We start from the raw sequence: 15,722 nt of genomic DNA on the forward strand, positions 1-15,722 counted from the left end.
ACTCAGAAACAAGACCAGGAGCAGACCTGGCGGAACTGCCTGTACCAAGAACTAGGGCAGCAACCAGCAGAGAGCAGACCCGTCATATTTTAATTTTGTGTGATGTTGCTGGTGGGTTGGGACTGGGGAGGCAATGAGAAGAGAAATGATGTACCATGCAGATTCATTTGACCTTTTACTAACTTAGCTAAACTGCTTATGCCTGTCTGATTTTTGTTTCAGTACATTAAATGGTTGGAATTGGAGGTGAATCTGATCTTAATTTATTAATGTAAATTGCGAATTGTATTTAGGTGATGATGGTAGGGCAGGCAACTTTAGTTCATGGGTGGTGGCATCGTTCCTCTTTTTACTGAAGCATGATGTACATAATCTGACAAGGTCAGTGTGGACTTCATCCTGTATTACAAGTACTCAGTGCATGAAAAGCTGAAATGTTGAAATGCTGATTTTTATACACATGCATTGGTCAACTGTCTTGATGGTGTTGGAAGGTAACCAAAGGGAAGAAGTGATTTTGAAGAAGACATGGAAGTTGAGGAGAGATGTAATAACGGACACTGAGAAAGTGAGAACAGTTTACACAATTATTGTGAACAACTTGAATTTTTCATGAGGAATAAAAGATTTCGTAATATATATGGTCTCTATAGATAAGTATTTGCTACTTTTGATATTAATGGAAACTTTCATTTCAGTCAAAACTGCTGTTACCCATTTTCCATATTTTTTCTCTGTTCTGGTTTTGAACCACCATTGTACAAGCCATGTGTTGCCAAATAAAGGCATTACTTTAGTAAAATAATTTTTTTAAAATGGCATTGGCACATGATTAGAATACTATTTTGATCTGATTAACGCTTGGCTTGAGATTGGATGGGCTGCTATTTAGTATTGAGTCTTACCGTTTGGTATTTGTGCTACTGTGCCTATCTAAAGAAGGAAACCTAGAAAAAAATTCAACACCAAATACAGAAGGTAATGTTATTATGATAAAAACAAAAAGCTAAAAGCTACTGCGGATGCTGGAAATCCAAAACAAAAACAGAATTACCTGGAAAAACTCAGCAGGTCTGGCAGCATCAGCGGAGAAGAAATCAGTTAACGTTTCGAGCCTTCATGGCCCTTCGGCAGAACTGAAGCATAGTTAGAAGAAGGGAGAAATATAAATTGGTTTAAGGTGGGTGGGGGGGTGGGGAGAGACACATTGAGGGTGTGGTGATTGTGGAGATGAGCAGATAATCAAAAGATGTCACAGACAAAAGGGTCAACGAGGTGTCGAAGGTGGTGACATTTGTCTGAGAAAAGTGCTAATTAAGAATGGAAGACAGGATATTCAAAGTACAGCTCTAGTGGGGGTGGGGTGGAAAGACTAACAAGGTTTTAGTTTAGATTTAAAAATAATGGAAATAGGTGGGGAAAGAAGAATCTATATAAATTATTGAAAAAAAAAAGGGGGGGGGAAGAAACCGGGTGGGGATGGGGGGAGGGGGAGTTTAAGATCTAAAGTTGTTGAATTCAATATTCAGCCCAGAAGGCTGTAAAGTGCCTAGTCGGAAGATGAGGTGCTGTTCCTCCAGTTTGCGTTGGGCTTCACTGGAACAATGCAGCAAGCCAAGGACAGACATGTGGGCAAGAGAACAGGGTGGAGTGTTAAAATGGCAAGCGACAGGGAGGTTTGGGTCTTTCTTGCGGACAGACCGCAGGTGTTCCGCAAAACGGTCGCCCAGTTTGCGTTTAGTCTCTCCAATGTAGAGGAGACCGCATTGGGAGCAACGAATGCAGTAGACTAAGTTAGGGGAAATGCAAGTGAAATGCTGCTTCACTTGAAAGGAGTGTTTGGGCCCTTGGACGGTGAGGAGAGAGGAAGTGAAGGGGCAGGTGTTGCATCTTCTGCGTGGGCATGGGGAGGTGCCATAAGTGGGGGTTGAGGAGTAGGGGGTGATGGAGGAGTGGACCAGGGTGTCCCGGAGGGAACGATCCCTACGGAATGCCGTCAGGGGGGGTGAAGGGAAGATGTGTTTGGTGGTGGCATCATGCTGGAGTTGGCGGAAATGGCGGAGGATGATCCTTTGAATGTGGAGGCTGGTGGGGTGATAAGTGAGGACAAGGGGGACCCTATCATGTTTCTGGGAAGGAGGAGAAGGCGTGAGGGCGGATGCGCGGGATATGGGCCAGACACGGTTGAGGGCCCTGTCAACGACCGTGGATGGAAAACCTCGGTTAAAGAAGAAGGAGGACATGTCAGAGGAGCTGTTTTTGAAGGTAGCGTCACCAGAACAGATGCGACGGAGGCGAAGGAACTGAGAGAATGGGATGGAGTCTTTACAAGAAGCGGGGTGTGAGGAGCTGTAGTCGAGGTAGCTGTGGGAGTCGGTAGGCTTGTAATGGATATTGGTGGACAGTCTATCATCAGAAATTGAGACAGAGAGGTCAAGGAAGGGAAGAGAAGTGTCAGAGATGGACCATGTGAAGATGATGGAGGGGTGGAGATTGGAAGCAAAATTAATAAATTTTTCCAGGTCCCGACTAGAGCATGAAGCAGCACCGAAGTAATCATCGATGTACCGGAGAAAGAGTTGTGGGAGGGGGCCGGAGTAGGACTGGAACAAGGAATGTTCCACATACCCCATAAAGAGACAGGCATAGCTGGGGCCCATGCGGGTACCCATAGCCACACCTTTTATTTGGAGGAAGTGAGAGGAGTTAAAGGAGAAATTGTTCAGTGTGAGAACAAGTTCAGCCAGACGGAGGAGAGTAGTGGTGGATGGGGATTGTTCGGGCCTCTGTTCAAGGAAGAAGCTAAGGGCCCTCAGACCATCCTGGTGGGGGATGGAGGTGTAGAGGGATTGGACATCCATGGTGAAGAGGAAGCGGTTGGGGCCAGGGAACTGGAAATTGTTGATGTGACGTAAGGTGTCAGAGGAATCACGGATGTAGGTGGGAAGGGACTGGACAAGGGGAGAGAGAAGGGAGTCAAGATAACGAGAAATGAGTTCCGTGGGGCAGGAACAGGCTGACACGATCGGTCTGCCAGGACAGTTCTGTTTGTGGATTTTGGGTAAGAGGTAGAAGCGGGCCGTCCGAGGTTGGGCAACTATCAAGTTGGAAGCTGTGGGAGGAAGATCTGCAGAGGAGATGAGGTCAGTGACAGTCCTGGAAACAATGGCTTGATGTTCTGTGGTGGGGTCATGGTCCAGGGAGAGGTAGGAGGAAATGTCTGCGAGTTGACGCTCAGCCTCCGCGAGGTAGAGGTCAATGCGCCAGACAATGTTATTATGAGACAGTGTCACCTTATAAAGGAGCTGGTGAGGAAGAAGGAGACCCTGAAAATTAAAAAATAACCAACAAAAGTCAAAAAGTAGCCCTTGAGAAAACCTCAAAAAGAACCCTGAAAAAAAAGTTGACACCTGTCATGAGGACAGGCAAAGGTACAGAAAAAGATGGTATTAGGGGAACATACAAGGTGATTAAGTGACTTTTGTATGGAATATTGCATGGTTTGTTATTTAACGTTGATTTGGAATGTTTGTTTTCTGTTGGCTTTTCTGTCATACGAGCACAAGAAATAGGAGCAGGATTAGGTCATTTGGCCCCTCGCACTTGCTGTGCTATTCAGTGAGATCATGGCTGATCTTCTACCTTTCCACAGTATCTCCATATCTCTTAATTTCCTTCATATCAAAAAAATCTATTGACCTCTTCTTGAACATACTCAACAACTGAGCATCTGCAGCTCTCTGGGGTAGAAAATTACAAATATTTCCAATCCTTTGAGTGTAAAAATTTCCCCTCGTCTCAGTCCTAAATGGTTGACCCTTTATTCTGTGAATGTGACCCCATATTCTAATTACTCCAGCTAGAGGAATTTTATTTCATGGGATATGCGCATCTCTGGCAAGGCCAGCATTTGTTGCTGATCCCTAATTTCCCTTGAGAAAGTTGTGGTTAACTGCCCTGCCCTGCATTCCATCTGATGTAAGTACACCCACAGTACTACTTTCACAGAAGAGGATAAGCTGCTGGAAGAGGGAGAAGGTCTCTCAGCTGGTGCTTAAGAATTTTATGTTAAGTTGCAGACTGGAGAGAGAGAAACTGAACTTCTTTATCCTCTCCCCATCTGTCTGTAAGCAAAACTGCTTTGAATTATTTTTTAAAGTAGGCTGTGGCATGTTTCTCTAATCCCTCAGTTTGTGTGACCCAATTTAATAATCACTTGCAGCACTCTCGTGTTATGATTAACTCAGAAGGTTAGTTTATTCACATTCAAACTCTGAGGGGGTGGGTGGGGGGCATGGGTGATGTGGCGGGGGAGAGTTTACAACCTCACACACGCACACACACATTAGGGGGGGATAGAAAAGAGGAAGTTTTACAACTATGGGCAATAACATTAAAAGAACCACAGAAATGAATATTAGCTCATGTGATTTCCAAATTCAGAGAAGTCTAAGTTTAGAGAGTGTTTCCTTTGTGGTGGAATTCAGTTCAGATGAATTTCTGGTTGGAGACAACAATATGAGAGTCCTTGAAACGAATGTAGTACAATGGAGTTTCTGTGCTTATATGGCTTGGGAGGCAATGATCAGAGACTTTTAAAATCAAACAGGCTTTAAGGAGTTGAGAGATGTTAACTGGCTGCTTGCTCAGCTGGGAGCTGCTGGAGTTTTTGCCGGTTGGTGTTAAAGCAGCAGTCTCAGGGTTTCTCAGTTCACAAAGGAATATAGAGATTTCAAAATAGTCACTCGAGTCATGGGACCTTCTTTCTCCACAATGATGTCAAAAGGGATGTTTATCTATTGCCTTGGACTGTCTTTGGTTTCAGGACTGATAATGTCCCAACCATTAGCTTTGTAAGAGTTACCATCCATATTGAGGTTCTTTGGCGGGAAGCCATTTTCTAGGCAGACCCTCTGGCTCCCCTTGTGGGGTAAACTTATCAAGATGCAAATGACGATGTCCATTGTCCCCTCAATGATCCCCTTTTGAAATGGACCTGAACAGTCCCAGGCGTGAGATGTTAACAACTCTGCAGGAATAACAAATTTTGATCTGCGAGTCCCCTGTTTTTGTGATTATAATGCCCTTACAATTGGGTGTGAGATTCCAAGATGACGGGAGGAGGATTCTTTTGTTCTTGTAACTCCTATTGGTAGCTTCCAGAGCAAAGGGCCAATCCTGTGGTCATGTGACTTGCAACAGCCATCTTTTTGGTTCAGCAGAAAATCCATTTTAAAAATAACAGAAAACAATGAAGTTTTGATATATACAGTTTTGGATTTCTTTTCATATCTTATTGACATAACAGTTATATTTCAGTATTATGGCCAAGAGGGTGTTATGATGGTCAGTAATAGAGAGGAACTAAAATGTCAAAATGTTGGTAAATGGGGAATTGAGGTTGCATTCACTAAAACTGGAGTTGGATGAGCCAACCCTGGACAGCCCAGCTAGTTGTTGCTTCTTCCTCTTCTTCCCCCTCCTCAGCTTCCTCTTCCTCCTCAGCTGCTCATCTTATACCTGATGACAAGGGCTGTGCTCTCATAATGGCAAGATTGTGCAGGTTGCAGGAGACCAAGATAAATTGTGACGTGATCTGGAGAGTTCTACAGGATTCCTGCAGTGTGACCTAGGCTGCAGAAGCATTGATTAAGCACCTCAACGCCTGCACGATGACATTTCATGTGGCATGATGGCTCTGAAAGCTGCTCGTGTGTGCACTGGAATCATGAGCCCTGTAATCAGTGGATAGATCTTGTTGCTCAGTAGCTAGCCTCTGTTTTCTCATAGTGGTTCAAATGCTAGTGATACAGCAGATTGGTGCACAATAATGCATCATGACTGCTGTTGGGATACTGGGCATTGACCTGCATGATGTTCTGAGTATGAGTATGCCTACCAGCTAGACGTTGAGGGAGTGGAATCCTTTGTGGTTGCAGTACATCTTTGCTTTGTGCATGAAGGGCATAAATTCATTGTGCATCGATCAACTGCACCCTTGCTATCCTGGCAAAGCCATGTGCTATTTCTGCCTGCTCCTCTCTGGAAAGAGAGAAAGCAATTTACTTCCCCCTCTTTGCTTACAGAGTGGCAGTGACCTCCCTTTTACCATAGTGGACAGCAAACTGTGAGATGTTGGCGCCTGGAAGGAGCCCAAAGCAAAGGAGTTGAAGGCCATGATCATTTTTATAGCTGCTTGAAATGCCATCCTTGCCCTGCTTTGAGGCTGCTATCTGCAACAGGTGGCGTTTTTCAGTAAGCACCTCCTTAGTGTCACACACACTGTACCTTGCTGAGGTTGTGCTTGGAGAAATCCTCACTGCAGACTCTGAGTGGATATGGTATCGTGCTGAGAAACATTCCCTCCTCCTCCTTAAAGCAGCTTATTCTTCTCTGTGTCACTTCTGCTTATTCTCCCTGTCATGCTGCAAAGTAAAGGGAAAGAAGCCACATCACATGTGACTGGGAGCATGTTTTATGAGCAGAGCCTTGAAGTGAGAACCAAGGCCTTCACTACGTGCCACTTCAGCACCTGTAGATTTCTTAAATTTTAAATAGTGATACAAATCACCAAATGTTTCTAACTGAGAAACAGCCAGCAGCAATCAATCAGCAACTAATCTGAAAGTTTCCAGGTATGAAAATCATTTACTGAGGGAGCGGAAGGAAATGTGACAGAAAGGTTGCAGAAGACATCTTACGGTTTTTATTAAAGCAGAGATTAGTTGAGAGATGGGGGTGGGGGTTATGAAGTTCTAGTATAGCTGAATTACAGTTGACGACTCTTGACAAAAATAGTAAAGCACAGTAAGGGGGAATACACAAAAGGCGTGAGTCAGAAGACCAAAAGCTGAGACAGGAGTAAAGCTGAAAGAAGATGAAGATAAATTTGAGGACAAGGACAAAGGTGTGTTGAGGAACAAGGATCCAGTATAAATGCATAAATGAGGTATACTTCAGGCATGAATGCAAAGTTATTCAAGGACAAAGCAAAGTTTGCATTTCCAGATACCTCAATTATTAGCCAGATTAGAGAGAGGTTCAAGTAGCATATTAAGATGGAGACGAGGAATAACAGGCATGGAGGATGAAAAATGGGAACATCATTGTTACAAAAGTATAATAATTTTCATAATATTATTCTGGTTTATTGTAAAGTAGGTTTATGGGTCTGAGTGTAGATGGTTGTGTGTGTGTAATTTAATTACATTTGGGGCAGAATTTTGCCATCGGCGAGTGGTGGGGGGGGTGGTGCGGGGCCCGCTCGCCGACACGGAATGACGTCGGGTGAAACCCCCGACGTCACCCTGCTCCATTTAAATTTTCAGGAAGGCGGGGGCGCAGCAAAATCAGCTGTGGGCCCACTGACTTGTCAATGGCCACTTAAGGCCATTGACAGGATCAATTAGGCAATTGAAGGACCTGCACATCCAACATTAAGGCTGGCGAGTCGGCCAGGAGCTCCGTCGGCAACTAGAAAAAACATGAAACTTCATCCAGCGGCAAGATGAGGTTTCGTGTAGGGTTTTAAAAATTGTAATAAAGTTGTTATGTAAATTATGAACATGTCCCAACTCATGTCACATGAGGGGACATGTAAGGGAATTTTTTGTTCTATTTTTAATATTTTTAAAAGTCGAGGCATCTCCCTGAGGCTGCACTTAGCCGCAGGGAGATGAGTGCGCTCTTTCGTGTGCATGTGCGAAAGAGCACACTCTTGATTTCAGGGATTCCCCCCTGCCTGCACAGGGAGCACATAGCGCTTCCCGGCGGTCGTCACGCTGGGCGGGCCTTAATTGGCCCGCCCATGTAAAATGGCGGTGCGGCCCCGATTGCTGGCGGCAATCGGCTCCGCGCCCGCTGGTGATTCGGTCAGGCCCACCCGCCCGACACATGGAAAATTTTGCCCTTGGAGTCAGGTAGACTGTAAGCTTGAAATTATCAAAAGAAGTTAGTTGTAGAAATGTACTTGAAACGTCAATGAGTAAACATGGGTGAGGCCTTACCATGTAAGGTGCGAAGGGAATTTGCATTTTTAGATAAGTGAAGGGGTTGTTTGGATTTTAAAGGGATGTTAGGATGTTTACAACTAGCCATATAAGCAAGGTTAAACAATGTGTTTATTTTTCCCAAAGGTTATGGACAATATTGGCAACATGAAAGATTTTTATATTATGGGAAGGGTGAAGTTCTAAAGACATATAGAACAATAGAATTTACATATTAAAGAAAGAGAAACATATATAAAGGAGAATGAAAGGCTTTGTTGGGGGGGGCCATGTAAGATGTAATAGGAGTGTGTATAACAGACTTCAGGAAGCCTCAGCCATGTTTGCAAGAGTGTGCTGTGTCCAGTAACTAAAGTTGGAAACAAGCTTTTGGAATTGCACTATCAAGTGGGTACCGTGGTGACTTGCTGGCTTGTTTTTTTTTAAATCTAAAATCTATTTTGGACTGTTGCTTTAAAGGGGGTGTGTGTAATTTAGAGTCAGGTTAGTTAGGAATGTTAGGATTTGTTATACAATTAAGTAATTGTCTTATGTATGTGCTTGAAATCTTATCTTTTGTTAGTATTTTAATTTAATTTTTAAAATCTCTAAAAGCCTCAGGGGTATCATTACTTCTGAAATCAGTGCACACATTTTCTCGTAATAACTACAAATTGCAAAATCATTGTGATAACGTGGTCAATTTTTCCTTTTGTATTTGGTCTGCCTGGCACACACCCTTTGCCACGTTATAACATCATATCCAGTGATTGTCATAATCATAGCTACATGAAAGAGAGCAGCAACTTTAGTTGGAGACAGGGGTGGAGTGATTATCCCATTCAGATCAATCCTGTTCCTGTAAAGCATTGGGAGCATACATTGAGCAAACAATTAAATGAAACCTTTTCATTATATTTTTCTTAATTTATTCTTTCATAAGATGTGGATGTCATTGGCTAGGCCAGCATTTATTGCCCTTCAGAAGGTGGTAGTGAGCCACCTTCGTGAACTGCTGCAGTCCATGTGGTACAGATACACCCACAGTGTTGTTAGCACGCGAGTTCCAGGATTTTGACCCAGTGACAATGAAGGAACAGTGATCTAATTCTAAGTCAGGATGGTGTCTGGCTTGGAGGGAAGCTCGCAGGTGATGGTGTTCCCATACATCTGCTGCCCTTGTCCTATTATGTGATAGAGGTCGCAGGTTTGGAAGGTGCTGTCGAAGGAGCCTTGGTGAGTTCCTGCAGTGCATGTTGTAGATGATACACAGTGCTGTCACTGTGTGTCATTGGTGGAGTGAGTGAATATTGAAAGTAGTGGCTTTGAAGGCAGACTGCTTTGTCTTGGACAGTGTCAAGCTTCTCAAGTGTTGTTGGAGCTGCACTCAACCAGGCAAGTGGGGCTTATTCCATCACACTCTTAACTCATGCCTTGTAGATGGCTTTGGGGAACCTGGAGGTAAGTTACCTGCCACAGAAGTCCCAGCCTCTGGACCTGCTGTTGTAGCCACAGTATTTATATTGCTGGTCCAGTTCAGTTTATAGTGTTGATAGTGAGAGATTCAATGATGGTAATGCCATTGAATGTCATGGGGAAATGGTTAGATTCTCTTGTTGGAGATGGTCATTACCTGATGCTTGTGTGGCATAAATGTTTCTTGCCATTTATCAACCAAAGCCTGAACATTGTCCAGGTCTTGCTGCATGTGTACATGAACCGAATCTGAGTAGTCATGAATGGAACTGAACATTGTGCAATCATCAGCGAACATCCCCACTTCTGACCTTATGATGGAGAGAAAGTCATCGATGATTGGGCCTAGGGCACTACCATGACAAACTCCTGCAGATGTCCAGGGGCTGAGACGATTGGCATTCAACAACCTAGATATGCACTAGATATGACCCCAACCAGTGGAGAGTTTTCCCCTGATTTCCATTGACATCAGTTTTGCTAGCGCTCTTTGATTGCCACACGGTCAAATGTTGCTTTGACATCAAGGGCAGTCACTCTCACCTCACCTCTGGAGTTTTCTGTTCTTTTGTCCATGTTTAGGCCAAGCCTGTAATGTGGTCAGGAGCTAGGTGACCCTGGCAGAACCCATACAGCGTCAAGGAACAGGTTATTGTTGAGTGAGTGCCGCTTGATAGCATTGTCATGACCTCTTCCATCACTTCGCTGATGATCAAGAGTAGGCTGATAGGGCGGTAATTCGCCAGATTGGATTTGTCCTATTTTTTGTGGACAGGACAAAAAGGTAGATGCCAGTGTTGCAGCTGTACTGGAACAGCTTGGCTAGGGGCATGGCTAGTTCTAGAGCACAAACCTTCAGTACTATTGCTGGAAAGTTGTCAGGGCTCATAGCCTTTGCAGTAACGAATACCTTCAGCCATTTCTTGGCACCACGTGGAGTGAATCATTTTGGCTGAAAACTGGCATCTGTGATGCTGGGGACCTCAGGAGGAGGCCGAGATAGACCATCCACTTGGCACTTCTGGCTTAAGATGGTTGCGCTGATGTGCCAGGTTCCCCTATCATTGAAGATGACGATATTTGTGGAGCCTCCTCCTCCTCATAGTTGTTTGATTGTCCATCACCATTCATGACTGGATGTGGCAGGACTGCAGAGTTTAGATCTGATCTGTTGGTTGTGGGATTGCTTAGCTCTGTCTATCACATGCTACATTCGATGTTTGGCATGCGAGTAGTCCTGTGCTATAGCTTCACCAGGCTGACATGTCATTTTTAGGTATACCTGGTGCTGTTCCTAGCATACCCTCCTGCGTTCTTCATTGAACCAGGATTGATCCCCTGGCTTGATGGTAATGGCAGAGTGGGGAATATGCCGGGCTGTGATGGCCCACAGCACCTCATGGATGACAGTTTTGAGTTGCTAGATCTGTTCGAAATCTATCCCATTTAGCACAATGGTAGAGCCACATAACACGATGGAGGGTTTAATCAACGGGAAGACAGGACTTTATCTCCACAAGGACTGTGCGGTGATCATTCCTACCAATGCATCATGGACAGATGCATCTTTAATAGGGAGATTGGTGAAGACGAGATCAAGTAAGTTTTCCCTCTTGTTAGTTCCCTCACCACCTGCAGCAAACCTAGCCTGGAAGCTATGTCCTTCAGGATTCGGCCAGCTCGGTCAGTAGTGGTGCTACTGAGCCACTCTTGAAGCCATTAAAGTCCTCCACTCAGGATACATTCTGTGCTCTTGTCATCCACATTGCTTCTTCCAGTTGATATTCAACATGGAGGAGTACTGATTCATCAACTGAAAGGATTGGGTGGGATGTGGTGCAGTAGATGATAATCAGCAGGAGGTTTCCTTGCTCATGTTTGACTTGATGACATGAGACTTCAGGGTATCTGGAGTCAATGTTTGAGACTCCCACGGCAACTCCCCCTCCCCACCCCACCCCAAGTGTGTACCACTGTGTTGCCACCTCTGATAGGTCTGCCCTGCCAGTGGAACAGGGCATACCCAAAGATGGGTGATGGTGGTGTCTGACATTGTCTGTAAGGTATCATTCAGTAAGACGTGGGATAGTCTTGCAATTCTGGCACAAGCACAAGGAGGACTTTTCAGGGTCAACAGGGCTGGGTGTGCCGTTGTCATTTCCAGTGCCTAGGTCTGTCTGGTTTCATTCCTTTTAGACTTTGTATTGGTTTGATACAACTGAGTGGTTTGATACGGCAATTCAGAGTCAACCACATTGCTGTGGATCTGGATTCATGTAGGCTAGACCAAGTAAAAATGGCAGATTTCTCCCTAAAGGACATGAGTGAACCATATGAGTTTTTACGACAATCGACAATGGTTTCATGGTCACCTTTACTGAGACTAGCTTTCAATTCCAGATTTATTAATTCTGGTCAGCCATGGTGGGATTGGAGCCTGTCCAAAGCATTAGCCTGAGCCTCTAGATACCATGCAGTGACATTACCACTACGCCACTGCCTATCCTTAAATTACTGAATTCTTGTTGATTTCTCCTGCAGATTGAATGAAGCCCCTGTGAAAGGTTTTGAGAAAGATGTTGGCGCAAAGACAACTCTTCGAATCACGTATCCAGAAGGTGCCATACAGAAACCAGCGCGGTACGAGAAGGACTCGCTCTTTGTGTTTGCTGGATTCAAACCCCAAGATTTCAAATGGTTGAAATACATTGTTTACAAAGAAAGAGTGGTAAGAATTGTCCTTCCTGTATAGTAGTGGCATGTTGTCTGGATAATTAACGACACAGCAGATTAGATCCTTTTGTTTAGTGATACTGGCCTATTAAATATCCAATGTTGTAAATCTTCAAGTTCAATTCTTCCTTTGGAGTGAAATGTAAAATATGATTCATTGAATAACATGTCCATTAGGAAATAGATTTTTTATTGTTCTCTGATGAATTAATGTGAATAAACTGCATTCTTGAATGATCACAATAGGGAACTAGACTTTAGTGAGCATCACAAGAAACAGTAGTCTTCATTGGGAGTGAGAACAGAGGCCAAGTTTCAACAGTAGTGGTATCGATAAGCATTAATCCTCAATCAGAAAACACAGCAGGCAATAATAATCTGAATGATAGTAGTGTCCAGTAGTTTTGAGCAAATTGTTCTGACTTGCCCAATACAAACTGTGTGTAGAAGACTTAACTGTCCCATTAGTGACTATGCATTTGATTTACAGTACCATTAGGAGAATTTTGAAATTGCTTCAGAACCCATGCCGATCCTGGTTATGTTGGCAATGAAATAGAGCATATTATACATTTGCTTCTGTAAAATGAGCTTAAAGCTGAGTTAATAGTTGAACACAGCACAGAAGCACAGAATTGTCACAGTACAGAAGGAAGCCATTCAGCCCATTGTGTCTGCACCTTCTCCTGATGATCCTGCACATTCTTCCTTTCAGATAACATGCCACTCTTGGGTTATCTGATGTTTTATGGGATACAAAATGTGAGGAGAAAAAATAGATCAATGAGAAGTATCGGTGTAACATAGCAGTACCCATTAGGTATGCTATTTATGTAATAAAATGTGTTGAAATTTCTCAGGGGCACTCACTTATCCTTTTTTTGCAATAATAATGAGAACTGTCTGCCTTACATTGGTAAATTTCAACAGTTGTATTTATAGATTGATGGCATGACAAGTCTCAACATGATCATGAAAATGTATCAGTTTTATTTAATGATAGTCATTTTTGTATGCAATCCTCCTTGCTGTGGTTTCTAAGTCCACCAGTGAGATCTAACACCATGGCTATACATGCTGTTGTGTTTTTAGTGGTCTTTTGTGGCGTCACTTTCAATATAAAAAGTGGGTTAGATTTCATGACCTTGAATATCCTCTGTTGCACTGAGACAGCTTTGCAACCTTGGCATATAGGGATGCAAAATAGTGGTAGGAATCCATTATGCTGCATTCCTACCCCTTTTTGCACTCAGAAAAATTCTGCCACATAATAAGTACACCCAGATTTGTGACATGCAACTGGAGGAATTGCACCATATGTGTTTCCTGTATTTTACATTGATGAATACAAGTTGGATTTTTTATTTTGTTCTTCCCCTGGGACCAATTAAACCTTGGAAAATACTGTCACGAATTCCATGCACCATGTAGTTCTCAGTTTCCTGATTTGGCATTAGCAACACACCCTCTAATTTTTTTGTGTTAGAATGTGCAATCAATTCATTTAAGTGTACAGCCTCTTTAAAATTTTTGCATGGCCATGCATGCACTGTAACTTAAAGGAACTGACTTGTGCACAATCTGCATGGAAACTTTTGGATTGCTGCGTGGCTGCGTAGCTTGGAGGGAACATTGAACACAAGCTACATAATCAAAACTTGGAAATACCTGCATGCAGCAAGACTTAGAAAACATCCAGACTTAGCAAATGAGTGGTAAGTGACATTCGCGCTACACAAGTGCCAGGGAAAGACTACCTCCAATGCATGTGGGCCTAGCCATCGCCCTTTGATATTCAGTGCCATTACAAATGCCAAGTCTTCCATCATAGATATCTTGAGAGTCAACATTGAGAGAAAACTCAGCTGTAGCCATACGATTGCCATAGCTACAGAGGAGGAAGCATTTTAAGTGATGAGTGGTTGACTACTGCCCACGAGCCACAAGTCCTGGAGTGTGACGGAATTGATTTGTCTGCATCATTGCAGCTGCAACAACATGCCATGACATTATCCAGGACAAAACAGGTGACTTAAAGGTGCAACTTTGACCAGCATCTCATCCACAAGCCTAAACATCCACCCGCTTCACCTCCACCGTACTGTGGCAGCTTGTAGTTGCACTGCAGCAAGTTGCAAAAATTTCTTTCACAACACCTTCCAAACACATACCCTTCACCAAAAGGACAAGTGTATCAGATGCATTGGAAAACTATCACCTTCAGGTTCCCCTACAAGTCATATACAAGCTTGATTTGGACATGTTGCCATTCCTTCATTATGACAGGGGCAAAATCCTAGAACAGTCTGCAAAGCATTCAACGTACGGGCTGCAGCGGTTCGAGAAAAAGGCCACCCAAGACCTTAGCAACTAGGATGAGCAATAAATGCCAGCCTTGCTTCCGGCACCACATCACTAGAATGAATTTTTTTTAAAAATCCATGGATGACAAGATTTATGCCAATTACTTTATAGTATCAGAGATGATTAAATTTATGTTGCAAGCCAGTCACTGTACCTATGTATAAGCGTTTAATAATTATAAAATTTTAAATGTTTTCTGTGAAATTGTGAGCTCAAAAACTGTGGAACTTGATAAAGTACCGAACAACTCTTGTTTCATTAAGTTCCTTGCTGAAAATGGGACCTAGAACTTGTGGGGTTCATGTTCCCTCCTCATCTGTCATTAGCACATTAGTACAGGTAATATGACCATCAGTAAAATTCCAGTGAAAGGTTAAATCTGTATCTTACTGAAAGTGTCAGACATGTAATGTACACTTCTATTGTAAGCTATAGATTAGTGTCAAACTTAACTATGGGAAGACAGTCTTATATTGATATTTTTGAAATACTGCACTGAACAAATGTAAGAAGCCAATGGAAAAACATAAAGGATTTGACACACTTGTTCATAAATTTCCCAAATTTTCCATTCTGTTTCTTGGTCAAATATTAGGTCTGTCTACCTTCAAAAATCATCAGGTTATAACAAATAATTTCTATTTTCTGCAGGGCACAATTTGTTTGTGCAGATTACGAGCAGTAGGTCAACCATTCCCAGTGAGGTCTTAATGCTGACAAATACTTTAAGTTTGCCCATTCTTTTTAATACTGACAATTTGGCCCAGCCTGATAGAATGACCTCCTTTTACAGGACCAGACATAATGCGCTGATATTTACCAGGGAGGGAGTGGGTGGTGGGGAGCAGTTTTGCATTTGGGAAAGATTTAATGGCAGGACCTGATTAAAACATTGTTTCTCTCAATTTCACAGCTGCAGCCAGCCAACCAGATTTAGAGACTGACTGGCGTGGGGGGATTGATTGGAAAGTTTGGGGGGAGATGAGAAGGTTTGGGATATTGTGGGGGTAGGGGGGATGAGAAGGGTCGATGGGAGTTTGGAATGGTCAATGAATGGGGCGGAGGACATTGGAAGAATCAAGTGGGATAAATTGGAAAGATTGGAGGGGAAGATCAGAGAATGCAGTTGGGGAATGTAGAGCAGGGCGGGTAGGATCAGAA

At 43.3% G+C, this 15,722-nt stretch overlaps 1 protein-coding gene across 11 annotated transcripts in view; it reads left to right on the forward strand.

Annotated features, from left to right (window-relative positions):
- Positions 1–15,722, forward strand: part of st3gal3a (ST3 beta-galactoside alpha-2,3-sialyltransferase 3a) — a 681,850-nt gene that overhangs the window by 476,011 nt on the left and 190,117 nt on the right. For 10 of the 11 annotated variants that reach the window (XM_078560881.1, XM_078560878.1, XM_078560887.1 and 7 more), the window contains one exon: positions 12,006–12,192. In XM_078560881.1, the coding sequence (XP_078417007.1) occupies positions 12,006–12,192 (187 nt within the window). Of the gene's footprint in view, positions 1–12,005; positions 13,054–15,722 lie in introns of those variants that run through there. The other variant, XM_078560891.1, reaches the window with a different exon arrangement.

This window comes from Cetorhinus maximus, chromosome 17, assembly GCF_964194155.1.
Source record: "Cetorhinus maximus chromosome 17, sCetMax3.hap1.1, whole genome shotgun sequence".
NCBI lineage: Eukaryota > Metazoa > Chordata > Chondrichthyes > Lamniformes > Cetorhinidae > Cetorhinus > Cetorhinus maximus.